At 36.4% G+C, this 15773-nt stretch overlaps 3 protein-coding genes and 1 long non-coding RNA gene across 4 annotated transcripts; 3 read left to right on the forward strand and 1 right to left on the reverse strand.

Annotated features, from left to right (window-relative positions):
- Positions 1-1796: 1796 nt before the first annotated feature.
- On the forward strand, positions 1797-2420 carry LOC107776745 (uncharacterized). The gene has a single exon (XM_016596658.2). It carries the CDS (start codon positions 1797-1799, stop codon positions 2418-2420), a length of 624 nt encoding a protein of 207 aa, XP_016452144.1.
- Positions 2421-3281: 861 nt separating this feature from the next.
- LOC107776744 (uncharacterized) lies at positions 3282-4831 on the forward strand. The gene is made up of 2 exons (XR_001646043.2): positions 3282-3856; positions 4319-4831. It is a non-coding gene; the product is annotated as an uncharacterized LOC107776744 (long non-coding RNA).
- Positions 4832-7670: 2839 nt separating this feature from the next.
- On the forward strand, positions 7671-12523 carry LOC142166494 (uncharacterized). Its single transcript, XM_075225887.1, has 4 exons — positions 7671-7754; positions 8536-8612; positions 9547-11596; positions 11684-12523. Exon 4 carries the CDS (start codon positions 12008-12010, stop codon positions 12455-12457), a length of 450 nt encoding a protein of 149 aa, XP_075081988.1. The 5' UTR covers positions 7671-7754; positions 8536-8612; positions 9547-11596; positions 11684-12007; the 3' UTR covers positions 12458-12523.
- Positions 12524-13326: 803 nt separating this feature from the next.
- LOC142165735 (uncharacterized) lies at positions 13327-13994 on the reverse strand. Its single transcript, XM_075224098.1, has 2 exons — positions 13832-13994; positions 13327-13724 (listed from the first exon to the last, which is right to left on the reverse strand). The coding sequence occupies exons 1-2, from the start codon at positions 13992-13994 to the stop codon at positions 13327-13329; spliced, it is 561 nt and encodes a 186-aa protein (XP_075080199.1).
- Between the last annotated feature and the right edge of the window lie 1779 nt (positions 13995-15773).

Below are 15773 nucleotides of genomic sequence, written 5' to 3' on the forward strand. Positions count from 1 at the left end.
CTAATGTTTATTCGTATATTTCTTTTGTATGTCAAACAATGGGAAGCAAATATGGATCTCACAAAATAAACTTGGATCAAAGTTCAATTGTAAAAATATTTGTTTAGTTGATTCATGTACGTCACATACAATATTTAAAGAGAAGAAATATTTCTCTCATTTAAATATGTGTAAGGCAGATATTACTACAATTTCTGATAGTAGTAAATTAATTGAAGGCTCTGGAAGAGCTACTATAACTCTGTCTAAGGGAACAATACTTATCATAAAGAATGCAGTTTTCTCCTCCAAGTCCAAGAGGAACTTGTTGAGTTTTAAAGATATCCGCCGAAATGGATATTATATTGAGACAATAGATGGGAATAATCTTGAATATCTCATCATTACCAAAAATGTCTCTGGCCAAAAGAGGGTTATTGAGAAGTTCCCATCTTTATCTTGTGGCCTCTATTGGACAAGAATTCGTGTAATTGAGGCACATTCTACCGTAAACCAAAAGGTTACTGATTCTAATACTTTTGTACTTTGACATGATCGATAGGGACATCCTAGATCAATTATGATGAGATGAATTATAGAAAACTCAAATGGACATCCATTAAAGAATTTAAAGATTCTGTTAAATAATGAATTTTCTTGCACTTCTTGTTATCAAGGCAACTTAATTATTAGACCATCACCAACAAAGGTTGGGATTGAGTCCCCTGCGTTTTTGAAACGTATACAAGGGAACATTTGTGGACCTATTCACCCACCTAGTGTGTCGTTTAGAACACTAAGAGTGTCTTCTACCTTCACCAAGCGTTGGCCAAAGATCTCTACGACGTCCATCCCCGCGTTCATCTTCATCACCCACTCTTTACCGAGCGAGACGTCCTCGGGTAAGACCTCCACTTCATCCTCGCTCGCCTCAGAGGCAGATGGTTCTTGGGATTTAAGCCCTTTGTTTGACACAACCCCGGGTGGCACTTCCTGGTTTTTGTTGGTGGCATTCCTCTTTTTGCTACGGCCGCTCTTGGCAGCAGCATCCTGGATAATGTGTGTTTGGGTGTTGGCAACATTAATTTCTCCGTCGTTCACCATTCCCTTAGTTGAAACCTTTGCTCTGATACCAGAGTCTCCCCCACCTTTGATATTATTAACCTTTAATTCTTTGCCTTTGCCTTGGTCGTGTTTATCATGCCTGAAATCCATCAATGATTCAGCCTCCACTATGGTGTTAATATATGATTGAATAATATCACAATTGTGAGATAAATTAATTCCGGAATTATTAATCCCAAATTTAAAAAAGAACCAAACACGGGATAAAATAATCTCGCATATAATCTCGATATTATTATCCTTTTACACACATACCAGACGACCCCTAATTATTCCTGTATTAGTTATGCTAGGATTATTTATCTCACCCTCCCATAAGGATAAAAAAAATACTACAATTTCGGAATAATTAATCTCGAAATTAATTATACCACGATTTTATCCCAACTAAACATGAGATAAATTCATCTCAAATTTAATTCCGAGATTAATTATCCCTTATACCAAATAAAATCTAAACGTGTATGTTATATGTAATGATGGTGTAAAATTTATTTACACAATTAAATTATTTATTAGATAATTATATGAGAATTTTGTGATAGCATTAATTGTTAGTCGTGCGTATTGCAATCCGCAGCGTCTCCATTCGAATGTAAACGGCTAGCTGTATTCTTCATACTATTATCATTATATTATTCTTTTTCCATTTATCAAATTAGCCTGATCAGATTCAAAGGAGAGCGAACGAAATGCAGAGCAGTCAAGTCAAGTATATTTTCTCAGACCCTTCATTCCTCTCAAATCCAATTCAAAAGACCATTGATTTTCCGAACTATTCGTATCCATTTCCCAAACATGCCGTGCTTTCCCATTTCCATTTCAATTTGCAGAAACCAATTGCGTCAGCGAGGAAAAAGAGAAGGCACTCCGGATTCGTCAGATCAACCAAAATCATGCTAGAATCAGCCTATTTCATTGCGTCAAAGCTCAATATCTTGCCAGAGCCATTCGATTCAATTATACGAGAATTTGGAGGTGGAAATGGAGGTGGTTTTAGGTTTTGGAGAGGTCATGGATTTGATGGGTGGAGAAGAAGAAAGAAGATAAATTGGGGATTTTGGGTCTTATTAGTAATCATTGGTGTGGGATTGTGGTTGATTTTGGCCAAGGAATTGGAAATTGATGTGTTTTTGGGGATTTTGGGTTTAACCCTTTTTGGGTTTTCAGTTAATGTGTGGAAAAGAGGGGTTTCGGATTGGGCATTAGGGTTCTGTTGTTGTGCGGCATTGTTAGGTTTTTTGTTGAGAGAAGATTTGCTGAAACGGGTCGGGTTTTTTGGTACTGTGAAGATTGCCAGAAGAAGGAAAAGGTGACTGTTTTAACCAAAATTTTTCATAAAAATGGAGCTGTATTCTCTGTACGAATTATATTTCTTTATCGTTTTTTTTTTGTTGCTCTTATATAGATATAGATTTCGTATGACTATTATTGCTCATTAACCATAATTATGTTTGGAGGCGGAGCTAGCATATAACATACATGAAAAATACGCACGGACATATAGTGTTTTTTGTGAAGTTTAGCAAGATGATGAAAAGCAAATTAGGTTACGAACGAATATGTTACTAAAGTACAGTCACTACTAAAAAAAATATGAACAAATAAATTTTGTAGTTAAATTGTAAAATTTATCGCGAATCCTACTTAGCAACTTATTAGGAATAAATTATCAAAAAATTATGCTACCTACGTACAATTTAGCAATAGATTAATAGCAAAGTTCTAATTAATTTTCTTAGTAGTGAATAGTCATTAGGATATAGTCAACGTGGCAAAATGATATATCCTTGAAAAAAAGATTTTGTCATATGTTAAATTTGTTCTATTATTACTTAAAAAGCCTTTTTTTTGGCATAAAAAGCTATTTTAAACCATTAAAATCAAAAGTTGACGCTTGGTTTTCGTTAATGACAATGAACAAATTTGGACATTTACCTCTCCTTATATTTGCAAGAATAGTTAATCTAAACAGTCGCCAACCCAACCGATTAAACTAAAAATAACCGACAAATATATATAAATATAATTTATGTATAATAATTAGTGTATTATATATATATATATATATATATTTATATATCGACCTGAGAAAAATAAATAATAAATTTATCCTTCTATTTGGGTAATGACCCCTATTTGCAAATAAATACCCCTTATCTTTATTCGATTTTTTTTATTACTCTTCCCATTTAATCCATCACCATACAAACAGCTACTAATAATGGCCAATCCCTCAATAATGGAAAAGCAAGCAGCTCTCCTACCTTTTTCTCTGTACCAATTCTCCCTATTTCTGTCTCCCCTTTTCCTTGACTTGTTCTTTTCAATCTTTTGTCTTTCCCTCAGTGTAAAATAATTGAAAAAACAAGAAGATAAAATTCATAGATTCACTTTCTTCTGCACTTCTCCTCTCTTTTGTTTTCATTTCTCCTCTCTCAAACCTAAAGTATTATACTCCTTATAACCTAATTCTTCCATTTCTCTCTTCCTACTCATTCTTTTACTTCTAAATATAACTGAGATTTTCCTTCTTTATTCTTTTCCTAACTTAAACTTTATAGTTCATTTGATTATCTGAAGTTATATTTTAATTAAGTGGAAAAAAAATGCTACCATGGTTACTAACACTTCAGTTAATTTCTCATTAATTTTTTCTATCAAAGCCATAATTATTGCCCTTTTCTTCTTTCTTGTTTTCTCTCCTTCCTTTTGTTTATGTCATAAAAACAAACCCCAAGACTTTACTCAGGTAAATTATCTTCTTAATTTTTCTCCTCCCCCTTCCCTCAAATACACGTATAAGAATCAGAGTCGAATTCAGAATCTAGAGTTGGTCGATTCAGAATTAGTTTGATCTTATTTAACTTCATATACAGTCAAACTTCTCTGCAACAGACTCATTTGTTCATTATTTTGGGTATTATAGCAACATGTTATTATAGGGAACATATTATACAATTAATATGAAATTTGGTTCTATAGAAAACTTTTTTTAAGTGAATTGTTATACGACGATGCTTTTATAGAGAGATTTGATTGTATTTTTTTTTTTGGCATATACATACATAATTCGAGTCAAAAGCAATAAATTTAGTTGAACGTAAGAATTCCCTCTGAATATTATACTAGTAGTTAACTTGCATGTATGCTTATGGGGTTGTATTATAATGATTCTTGTTTTTTTTCTTTTTCTTATTGTCTTATTTTTTAGGATTTGTTAGTGGAAGAGAAAACAAGATTGGGTTCAACACCACCAAGTTGTTACAACAAGTGTAACCAATGCCACCCATGCATGGCAGTTCAAGTGCCAACGATACCGAGTCACCACCGAGTTGAACCGAGTCGAATCCAAGGTATGCCCATGGACTATTTTCAGTCACCTGGGGCTAATAGGTACTCCAATTACAAACCACTTGGCTGGAAATGTAGATGTGGTGACCACTTTTACAACCCTTAGCTTGGGACGTGATTAGGTTAACTTGAGCGCACCTAAACTAATTTAGGCTCGCGAATTTTAAAATTTTTGTGAGTTGTGTGATTTATAATTAACACGTGGAATATGTAATTTTTGGATTTTATATTTTAGGAATTTTGGTCAATAAATTTGGTCCCTAGTTGGGATTCTTGTAGAGGCAAGACATATTAAATGAGGCTGTTATAAGCATTTAGTATGGTGTACACATTGATATTCAATACACTGATGTTGTGCAGAACCTTTTTATCAGTGTTGATTTTAATGTAGTAGCTTTACAACAGAGTATGATTTTTAATTTTAGTATTTAATTTTTTTTAATTTAGTTCTTTGAATTTATTTTAGTACTAGCTAGGCTTTGGATTCTGATTTTTATTCCTTTCTTCGATGATACTTTCTCTTCTTGTGATAGGAATAGTCCTTACTTTCTTATCTTCTTGGGATTTTTTTCCCTATCTTTTTTTCATCTGTTTTGTCTATCTTGAAGAAATAGTCATATATGATACTCATTCCGTCCCAATTTCAGTGAAGGTATTTGGGTGTTGAGATCAAACAAGTTGTTCATCCACCATAATTTTTTCATATGTCTTTTAATTTTTTTTAGTAATAGTTATGACTTGTAATGCTTTTAAGGGGGCATAGAGCAATGGTAAAGTTGTCTCCGTGTAGCCTATAGGTTATGAGTTCGAACCATGGAATCAATTATTGATACTTGTATTAGGCAATGGCGAAGGTAGGGATTTTTTCAAGGATATTCAAATTTGAAAGAAGTGAAAAAAAATTCCCGACAAAGGGGGTTCAATATGTGTTATATACCTCTAAAACGTATATTTTACCTATATATACAGTACAATTTTCCGACAAAGAGTGACCAACTGACCATCCTTGTGACCATGTGGTGAACTGGTATTAGGGCGGATTGCTTACATCACACCACCTTAGGGTATGACTCTTTTCCAAATTTTGTGCGAATGTGGGATGGTTCGTGCACCGAGCTGCCCTGTGATATTTTTTTTACGTAGTTCAAATATTTATTTCAAAAGATTTAATAATTCCATGTTCAACTCTAAGGTCAAAATTATGAAGTTTGAGTCTCGAAAAATAGAAAGTGTCGCACAAATTGGGATTGTAACAATAAATTTTTGTGCCTAGAAAAATAAATAATCAAGACTGGAAATTGCGTAACAAATGTAGTATTTGATTTCAATAAATTAAAGTGTTACAATCTCTATGGTATTCTTCTGATTCTTCAAGAATGTAGAGTATATTAATGAGCTTGACTTTGATTTGATTCAAGGGCTTGTAAAGCTTGATCTTGAATCTCCTCCTTGAATTTGGGTTTGATCACGAACAAGTATTTTGATCTTGAACGCCTGAGTATTTGATTTGGCTTCGTTCTTGATCTTGATCTTGAACTTGAACTTGTAGCTTGAGTGCTTGACCTTGTAGCTTGTAGAGAAATCTGCGGTGTTTGATCCACGAGCTCTCTGCTTGCTTCTTGTTATCACTTCTGGTGTCTTCTAGCTTTATGAAGACCTCTATTTATAGTTGTAGGGAGTGATGTGGCTCTGCGATTTGATTTGTCTGTTTGAACTGACCAATACCATCCAAACACTTGGCATGATTTAATTGGCTCATTTATTTGGCTTGGATTGCCATATCACTTGACACATGACATGATTTTATTGGCTCATTTATTTGTCTTGTATTGCCACGTCACTTGATATGTGGCATGAGCCTGGGCTTTAAGACGGGCTAATAGCCATTTGGACCTTGGGCTAATGGAGTGAGCTTATCATTTAATTTATAGTCCAATTTAAAGGGACTAGCCCAATACATATATATTGGATTTAAATAATTAGCCCAATTTACTAGCCACAATATTTATTTGGACTAATATCTTGAATTTAATATGGTCCAAATTATTTTATGAATTTAAATCCGATAAAATTTAAATGCTTACAAATACCCCCTACTTCAAGACTTGTCGAACATTAATCTTCCGAGACTAGGCTTGAAGTATATGTGATAATTTCGCTTTGGCTTTATCTATTTAATTTGACGCCTTGCTTTTTGGGGAGAAATTCAAAAATAGCCAGATTTATAACTGGTCGTTCAAAAATAGTCCAGTTTCAAAAGTAATCGAAATTTAGCCACTTTTCATGTAAAGATAAATCTGAGCGAAAACACTGTTCAAAATCCGAAAAATACGCCAGTATATTATACTGGAGTTCCAGCATAAGTATGCTTGAACTCCAACATATTATACTGGGGTTCCAGGATAAGTATGCTGGAACTCCAGCATAATATGATGGAGTTCCAGCATAAGTACACTAGAACTCCAGCATAATATACTGGAGTTCCAGCAATTATAATTGTCCAGTATAATATACTGGAGTTTGGAGCATCGGTGCTCTAGTCTCCAGTATATTATACTGAAGTCAGCAAAGTATACCGGTCCAACATAATATATTGGAGTTCATACACAGGTGCACCGAACTCCAGTATATTATGCTGGACCGGCCTCTGTTGCAGAAAAATAGTGGCTATTTTTCATTAACTTCGTAAACGTTGGCTATTTTTGAATGACCAATCAGAAAAATGGCTATACCGTGCTATTTTTACCTTCATTTGAGTATTTGGCCGCATACGAAAATGCTGCAAGGCCACAAGTGTTTGAGTTGTAATCACTAGCTATGTAAGATCATGATTCATTTATTAGCCACTTTAGTAAGTCATATTCCTCTCTCCATCACGTTAATATCTAATACATTTGTCTTCCAATTAGAAAGGAATCTCATATCCTTCATTTAAGGATGTAAACATCTAATCAAATTTTGATATGAATGTACGTCCTTATTTAAGAAAATGGTCTTGCTGACCATTTATTCAATTCGTCAAAATAAGAAAATTCATGGCTGATTCAAGTACTGTTAAAGCTTTCCATACTTATCCAAATTAATTTGAAATTAGAATCTTTTTGTGGATTATCACTTCTAACAAACTTCCTCCTTACACTTGGAATCGTGCAGAAACTGAAGGTATTAGTATTCAATTAGGAGTCATACATCTTTGTCCATGCTTGATCTATAAATAGACTCCATAGGACCTTGAGTCTAGTATTCCCATATTCCCAAAACAACAAGAACTTTCACTAGCTTAATCCTTCCTCTTGGTAATTTCCCTCTTGCTTCTTTCCTTTTTTTTATTTGATTTGATGATACACTGCACTTTGTTATTTTTCATTAAGAATCTGTTGCCTCTCCTTGCCCAAACTTCAAAGATTTGTGCACTTGCAGCTTTGCCGTATGTCATTTTCAATGTCAAGTACCATAACATTTATTTGTACTATTCAATTTCTCTTTTCATATGTGAAATATCAAGTACAATGTCTTTTGTTTTGGTACTATTCACTTTTTCTATCACAAACTTTGTTTCAAGACACTTTATTTTTAAATAGTACAATAGCTACATGCCAACTTTTTTTTAAATAGAGAACAAGTACATTAATACAATAATAACCTTTTTACTTTTGTACTTTACAAATCTCTTTGTATGAAATTTGTATTCACTTGTAAGAGAAAAAATAAGTAGAAGACAACTCATTGTTGTTACCTTTGTCACATGGAGTGCTTTACTGCAAAGTTTACGAGGAAATCTTTTATGAGAACCCTTTCTCCCTAATGTACCAGTGAATAGTGATATAGGTTTTAACAAGATCAAAACTAGTGTTTCATGTCGGATGCATCAATTATTCTGTGTATTTGCTTCTCAACTTATGATAAAATTAGTACAACAGTACTAAGGTACTCCAACCATACATGTATGAGGATAAAGGCTGAAACTTGTTAGTTATTATTACTATTGTTTTTTTTGCACTTGTAGGAGCACTCTGTAATATTACTTTATTTAATATGCTTCACTCCAACAATTTTAGTTTCATGAATAGTTTGCAGTATCTCCACTGTCTGGGCTAGCAACTTGCACGCCTTCATGTCCTCTCGAAGCGATCGTCTCTTTTCTCTTTCGACAGGTAATTCCTTGATATCTTCGAATATTTATTGCTATTTTCTTCCTGAAATTTTCTATCAAGTGATTTAAAAGAAAATTATCTGCCCGAAACGTTGCTAATGTTGGCAAAAAAAAATATTACTTCATACACGACAATGTCACTCCTTTGAACAAGGATAAGGCTTTACACCGTCTCAAGTAGAAGATTTTACTTTTATCCGAGGCAAAGACCATTACATCGTCTGAGCCAAAGATTTATTTTGTCTGAAGTGAAGACCACTACATTATCTGAGCTAAAGACTTCATTTTATTTGAAGCGAAGACCATTACACCGTCTAAGCTAATGACTTCATCTTGTTTGAAGATCTGACTTTATTTTATCTGAAGCATAGATCATTACACCGTCTAAGCCAAAGATTTATTGTCTGAAGTGAAGACCATTATACCGTCTAAGCTAATGACTTCATCTTGTTTGAAGATTTAACTTCATTTTATCTGAGGCATAGACCGTTACACCGTCTGGGCCAAAGATTTATTTTGTCTGAAGCGAAGACCATTACACCGTCTAAGCTAATGACTTCATCTTGTTTGAAGATTTAACTTCATTTTATCTGAGGCATATACCATTACACCGTCCGGACCAAAGATTTATTTTGTCTAAAGCGAAGAGCATTACGCCGTCTAAGCTAATGACTTCATCTTGTTTGAAGATTTAACTTTATTTTATCTGAGGCTTAGACTATTACACTGTCTAAGCCAAAGACTTCACTTTATTTGAAAACTTGACTTTCTTTATCTATGGCAAAGATCATTACACCGTCCAAGCCAAAGACTTTTCCTTTTCCATGTTTGGTAGGATTAGTCTTGAGATATGATACATTATATTACGAATTTAAGGCTATGAATATCGCATTTCTAAGTTAAGTGCTAATAAACACTTTTCTCTTTTTTTGCAGTCTAAACATGGTTTACTTCAAAGACTCAAGAATTTCTTCCTCTAATTCGCAATGCCTTATTATTTCGGACCATAAGGGAAGCAAGGAGGGGACAAGGTTACTAGTTGGTAGGACACTAATCGGCCAATATGCTACAACTTCATGGGTACCTTTGAGGGCCCCACTTTATTTGGCAGACTGGACTCTTGAATACAATAGTCGTCCTCCCAAGACATGGATGTTTTGCACCACTACTCATCGTGCTTGGAATGTCGCGAGTACCTTACTATGCCTATGGCGTCGAATTGTTAATAAGGAAACTTATTGGGGCAATGATTTGCCGTTCGGCGGTGAATTTCATTACGTTCCTGGCTACTGGGAATGGGCAGAAGACGTCTTAAGTAGGTGTCGCTTGTCACTGGAGGGTGCAAGAATTTATGACGCCGTATATGCTTCACTTTTCACATATGACCGTAATACGAATATTATGCAGGCTTTCTGTGAGGCATGGTGCCCTGTTACCAACACATTGCTTACCTCTGTTGGAGAACTATCCATATCACTTTGGGATTTGTATAAGATCAGTGGTTTGCCTATAACTGGATCTCCTTACGAGAAAGTTGTGCCAAATGTTGAAGAGCTTACAGGCATGTACGACAAGGGGAGAAGGTTTATTCCCCAGACTTGTGAGCATTTGTTTGATGCCTTCCATCGGCTCCGTGAGAGAGGTAGCAATGATCCAAAGGTTTCTACGAAAAAATGGGTAGAGTTCTAGTGCAGGAAGACAATGAAGTATACTCAGCCTCCTTTAAGGAAAGAAAAGAAGTCTGCTCATTTGAAATAAATGCACAATCCTATCGGGATCATAGAGGAAACAGTTAATTGGTCGACTGTTGAAGAAGCTTTATTCCATAAGCTAGGAGTTATGGATGACAAGAAAGACGAGACATACTTGGCTGCTTTTCTATCTTGTTGGTTATGTATTTTTGTGCTCCCTTCAAAAGATGGTGACTTCATTCATCTTGGGACCTTTAAGATCGTGTGTCATCTTGCTTGTAAACGAAGAGTCAGCCTTGCAGTCCCGGTCTTAGCCAGAATATATAAGGGTTTGAACGAGATTTCAAAGTGCTTGTTGCTTAATCTTGCTCAAACTTGCTTTCCTGCTCATTATGTGTATGGTTGGTTAGCCCAGTACTTTAAGACTCATTTTTCGTATGCAAAGGGGCTGGCTATTCCTCTCATGGCCGCATGTTCCGGTGAAGGTGCTGCTAGATATTTTGGGAAAGAGGAAGCAAGGAAGCGTATTCATAATGGAGAAAATATCATTTGAACTCCGACAATGCCCCGCAGATCTGGTCCGTACCACTACTATGATGATGGTAAGGCAGATAAGTCTAAGTTAAATTTCTTTATGAGTATTCGCTCGAATTATCTTCCTTTGAGGGACGGAGTCAATTTTGTTATTGAACCTTATAGCCCTCGTCGATTTAGCCGCCAATTTGGTTTTTATCAAGACACCCCTGGTCGCTTTGAGTATGATTTTCGTCAGGCCTCATTAGAAGAAGGGTTAAGACTTGTGCGGATTTGTGTGTTGACCAGATCTAAGTCGAGGGCAGTATTTCCTCCTTTTGGGTCCAACATGCAGAAGTTTACATCATCTAACTATAGATCTTGGTGGGCAAGGGCACATGGAAGCCTTCTTGAAGACCACTTATAATTTTTGATGAATACCGTTGAGCCAATTACAAATACCATTTAAGACCGCAACGAGGATGTCTTAGTGATTGATAAGCTTCTTGCTTTACAGTCTAAGATAGTTGAGATGCGAGCATGCAACATACCCATGCTACACAAAGAAATTCGAAGAGAAGAGATCCCTGCTCCAGCTGATAAAGGTCTTATTCCATTTGGTATAGTCGTTGATGCCTCTAACAAGCGCCTATCCCAAGAGGAGAGTGATAGCAGCAAAGGATATCAATGTTGGAAAAAGAAAAGGCCAAACCCATAAGAGGTTGTAGGGGTCCAAAGCATTGATAGCCCTTCAAGAACTCTAACAACTCAGAACGAGAAGGTAAAAGAAAACATAAACTTTTTATTTTTTTGTTATCCATGGCCAAATGACTTTGCTAAAGTGTTCATACGTTTATTTTTTTTCCAGGCTAATAACGTTGGAGCGTTGCAACGAGTAAGGCCATAAGAAAGTGGTGAGTCTGTAGCAGGACCGAACCCACAGAAATCATCTTCCACAGCTAAGGCAGATCAAGAGGCAACTTCTACTTCTCATGATGAAATTAGGGCAAAGTTGGGCTCTGATTTGCGACCAACAATTGCAACTTCAGTTTTTGATGGAAAGAAGGCTGTCTTGGATATTCGAAAGGAGTTTATCTTGAAGCTTTGGACTTCAATTCAGCGTAAGCTGAAAGGCAGCACTGCAGACAATGTATTTGAGCTTGAAGAAAATACTAAAGTGATCCTTGAGGCAATGGGTGGGGATGATGTAGATATTTCCCCTTTGAGAAACCTATTAGAGTCCCTTTTTGAGCTTGTTGCTTCATATAACAAGACACGCTCGGATTTATCTGAGAAGGTTAAAGTAAATGCAATATCAGATGTTGAGGTACACCTTACAAATGCCATGATTGAAGAAGAAGAGAAGGTTAGAGAAATGTCATCTATCCGCCAGTCCTTAGTTACAGTGAAAGAGAAGATAGAGAAGCTCCGTGAAAAAGAGAAGAACTTAGAAGCCCTTTTAGAAGTTGTTGAGAAAGAAGTTGAAGAAGCCAAGTTAGGAGCCTCAACTACTAGAAAGGAGTATGACGCATATTGCACTGCCTCGTTGACTGCTGATGACTTGGTCGATTTGGAGAAGAAGAAGAAATACTTGGAAACTATGCTCAAGGATTTGGCCAACTACAAGTTGTGCTTAAATTAGGCTATAATCACTGCTTTATTTGTTGTTTTTCTTTTCTTCTTGCATTTGATTGTTTAGTAGATGTTCTCATCGGCAATAAAACTTCTTTTGCTTCACTTTATATTGTGCGTTCTCATTAATGTTCCCCTTTGTTCTTGACCCCTTTTTTAGTGCTTTATGTTTGAAGACTTGACATACTTGCGGACTTTGATTTAAGGAACTAGTCGGTTTGAACACTTCAAATTGATGATGTAACAAACCTGAAAAAAATCAACTTGACTTAAAATCGGAGACTTCAACTTGAATACTTAGCCTTTTATTAAAGAAACTACAATCATTCCATCAAAGACCTTAATTTGACATAGAGGACTTGCTTCCGCTGATCTATCAAGATAAGACAAAGAGTTTAACGAAAGAATACATGTACACCCAATTTTCAAGTGTCAATCAAGTGAATCATATTCCACCATATCTCATTGACTCATTTGAAGGATGCCTTGGGTAATTTGTATTTTTGAACTCATATGACTGAACTTAGAATGAAACTCTAATCTGCCTACGTACCTCGGTGAAGAGGATCAAGTCATTCCATAGTTCGAAATGGGTGAGTTTTTTTTGCGTCCTAACTTTTGCCTAGGCCTCCTCTTTCGAGGTTTTCAACCTAGCGGACTTTATTTTTTTTGATGTCCTAACTTTTGCCTAAGCTGCCTCTTTCGAGGTTTTCAACCTAGCGGACTTTATTTTTTTTGATGTCCTAACTTTTGCCTAAGCCGCCTCTTTTGAGATTTTCAACCTAGCGGACTTTTTTTGGACGTGCACAGTTTATACTCTTGCGGGCCAGGAGTAACATGCAGTTTATGCTCGTGCGTCGAGGAGCGTATTTGTTTTCCTCAAGGATAGTATCTCTTCATGAATTTCCCGTTGATGGGGCCAATCCGCAAATCTTCCAAGTCAACTATATTGTAAGCGCCACTTGCGTATACCTCTTGTACGATATATGGTCCATCCCACTTAGCAGAGAATTTGCCCCAAGATCGACCAGAGGTAATAATAGGCCTTTTGAACACAAGAACTTGGTCACCCACTTGGAAAGATCTAAGGAATACCCTTTTGTGAAAAGATCGAGACAGGCGAGCTTGATAACATCCAAGGCTTTGTTGAGCTTCTAGCCTCTTTTCATCAAGAGCTTCCAATTCTTCAAGGCGTAACCGAGCATTTTCTTCATCAGTGAGTCCTTCTTGAATGGCAAGCCTCAACGTTGGGATTTGACGCTCAAGTGGAAGGAGCGCTTCAACTCCATAAACAAGTGAATAAGGAGTCGCTTGCGTTGGTGTGCGATATATGGTCCTATATGCCCAAGAGTTTCTTCCATCCTTTCATGCCAATCTCTCTAACACTTAGAAACAACCTTTTTCAACAAGTTGCAGAGCGTCTTGTTAAATGCTTCAGCAAGTCCATTGGCAACAACATAATACATGGAGGAATTGTGTTGCTTGAAGCCAAAAAGATCACATATTTTATTCATCAACTTGTTATCAAATGGCTTACCATTATCCATCAATATATATCGCGGAATGCCAAATCGATAGATAATATTGACTCGGATGAAGTTAGCTACATTTTCCTTCTTTACTTCCTTACTTCCTTAAGAGAAACAACTTCTGCCCATTTCGAAAAGTAATCAATTGCGGCCAAAATTTATAGATGTCCACCAGAAGACTTTGGCAATGGACCAACAACATCCAAACCCCAAGCATCAAATGGCCAATAAGCAACAGTTGGGTGCAATACTTCAGGTGGTTGATGTATGAAGTTAGCATAGAATTGGCAAGCTTTACACCTCCAAGCGTAATCCAAACAATCTTTCACCATGGTTGGCCAATAATACCCTATTCTTCTTATATGGAAATGAAGTTTTGGCCTAGATTGATGCACACCACATACTCTAGAATGTACTTCTTGCAAGGCTTGAAGGGATTCGTCAGTTCCCAAACAACGTAGGAGCACTCCATCAAATGATCGTCTGTAGAGTGTATTCTTGTAATAAAGAAAATGAGGGGCTCTCTTTCGGATTTTCGTTTTCCTTCGAGGATTTTCTGGCAATATACTGTAACAAAGATTATCTATTAATGGTTGTCGCCAGTCTTTAATTTCAACCTCAAGAACGAAAGCAATATGCTAAACTTCGCTTTCTTCTTCCTCATAGTCATTTGGTGGAGGAACTACCCATCTTTGGCAAACAACGACTTGTGTCTGATCAGGTAAAGATAATGTAGAAGATAATGCTGCTAATGCATCAGCTCTTTTTTTTTCCTTTCTCGGCACGTGTTAAATAGTTACCTCTCTAAGCCATCTTACCAATCTTTGAGCATATTTGTGATATGGCACCAACTCTGGCTTATTGACCTCATAGCTACCCAAAATCTGATTGATCACTAACTTGGAATCTCCAAAAACTTGTAATTGTAATTATCTGATATCCACAGCCATTTCAAGCCCAAGTATGAGCGCTTGATATTTAGCAACGTTATTGGAGCACCGTTATGTCAGAGTGAACGAATAGGGCAAAACTTCTCCTTGAGAAGTGATAAACACTATTCCCGCGCCAACTCATTCACGATGTGCAGCGCCATCAAAATACATCTTCCAAGGAGGCTGAATTTCTATGACCATTGCATTTTCATCAGGCAATTCATCAGACACTCCCAATCATCTGAAATCGGATGGTCAACTAGGAAGTCTGCTAATGCTTGTCCTTTTATTGCCTTTTAAGGAACATACACAAATTTAAATTGTTGAAATTGGAGGTACAACCTTGCTAATCGATCACTTAAGACTGGTTTAAACATGACAAACTTGATAGGGTTCGCTCTTGAGACGAGTTGCACAACGTGAGCTTGGAAGTAATGCTTCAACTTTTGAATAGAGAAGACAAACGCCAAATATAACTTCTCAATAGGTGAATACTTGAGCTCATTTGGCGTCATCATCCTACTTAAGTAATAAAGCGCATTTTCTTTGCCTTCATTGTTTCCTTGAGCGAGAAGCGCTCCTACTGACCTTTCATGTGCTGAAATGTATAATATTAATGGCTTTCCAGGTATGGGGGCTGCCAATACTAGAGGTTTCATCAGATAAGACCTAATGCTTTCAATAGCATTTCTGAAAGCTTGGTCCCATTCAAAAGGAACCCCTTTCTTCATGAGGCGACTAAATGGTTGGCATCTTCCAGCCAGATTCGAAATAAATCTTCTAAGATATGCCAACTTACCCTACAAGCTTTTTAATTCATGAATATATTTAGGCTCGGGCATTTTCAAGATAGCATCCACCTTAG

Source organism: Nicotiana tabacum, chromosome 11, assembly GCF_000715075.1.
Source record: "Nicotiana tabacum cultivar K326 chromosome 11, ASM71507v2, whole genome shotgun sequence".
In the NCBI taxonomy this organism is placed as follows: domain Eukaryota; kingdom Viridiplantae; phylum Streptophyta; class Magnoliopsida; order Solanales; family Solanaceae; genus Nicotiana; species Nicotiana tabacum.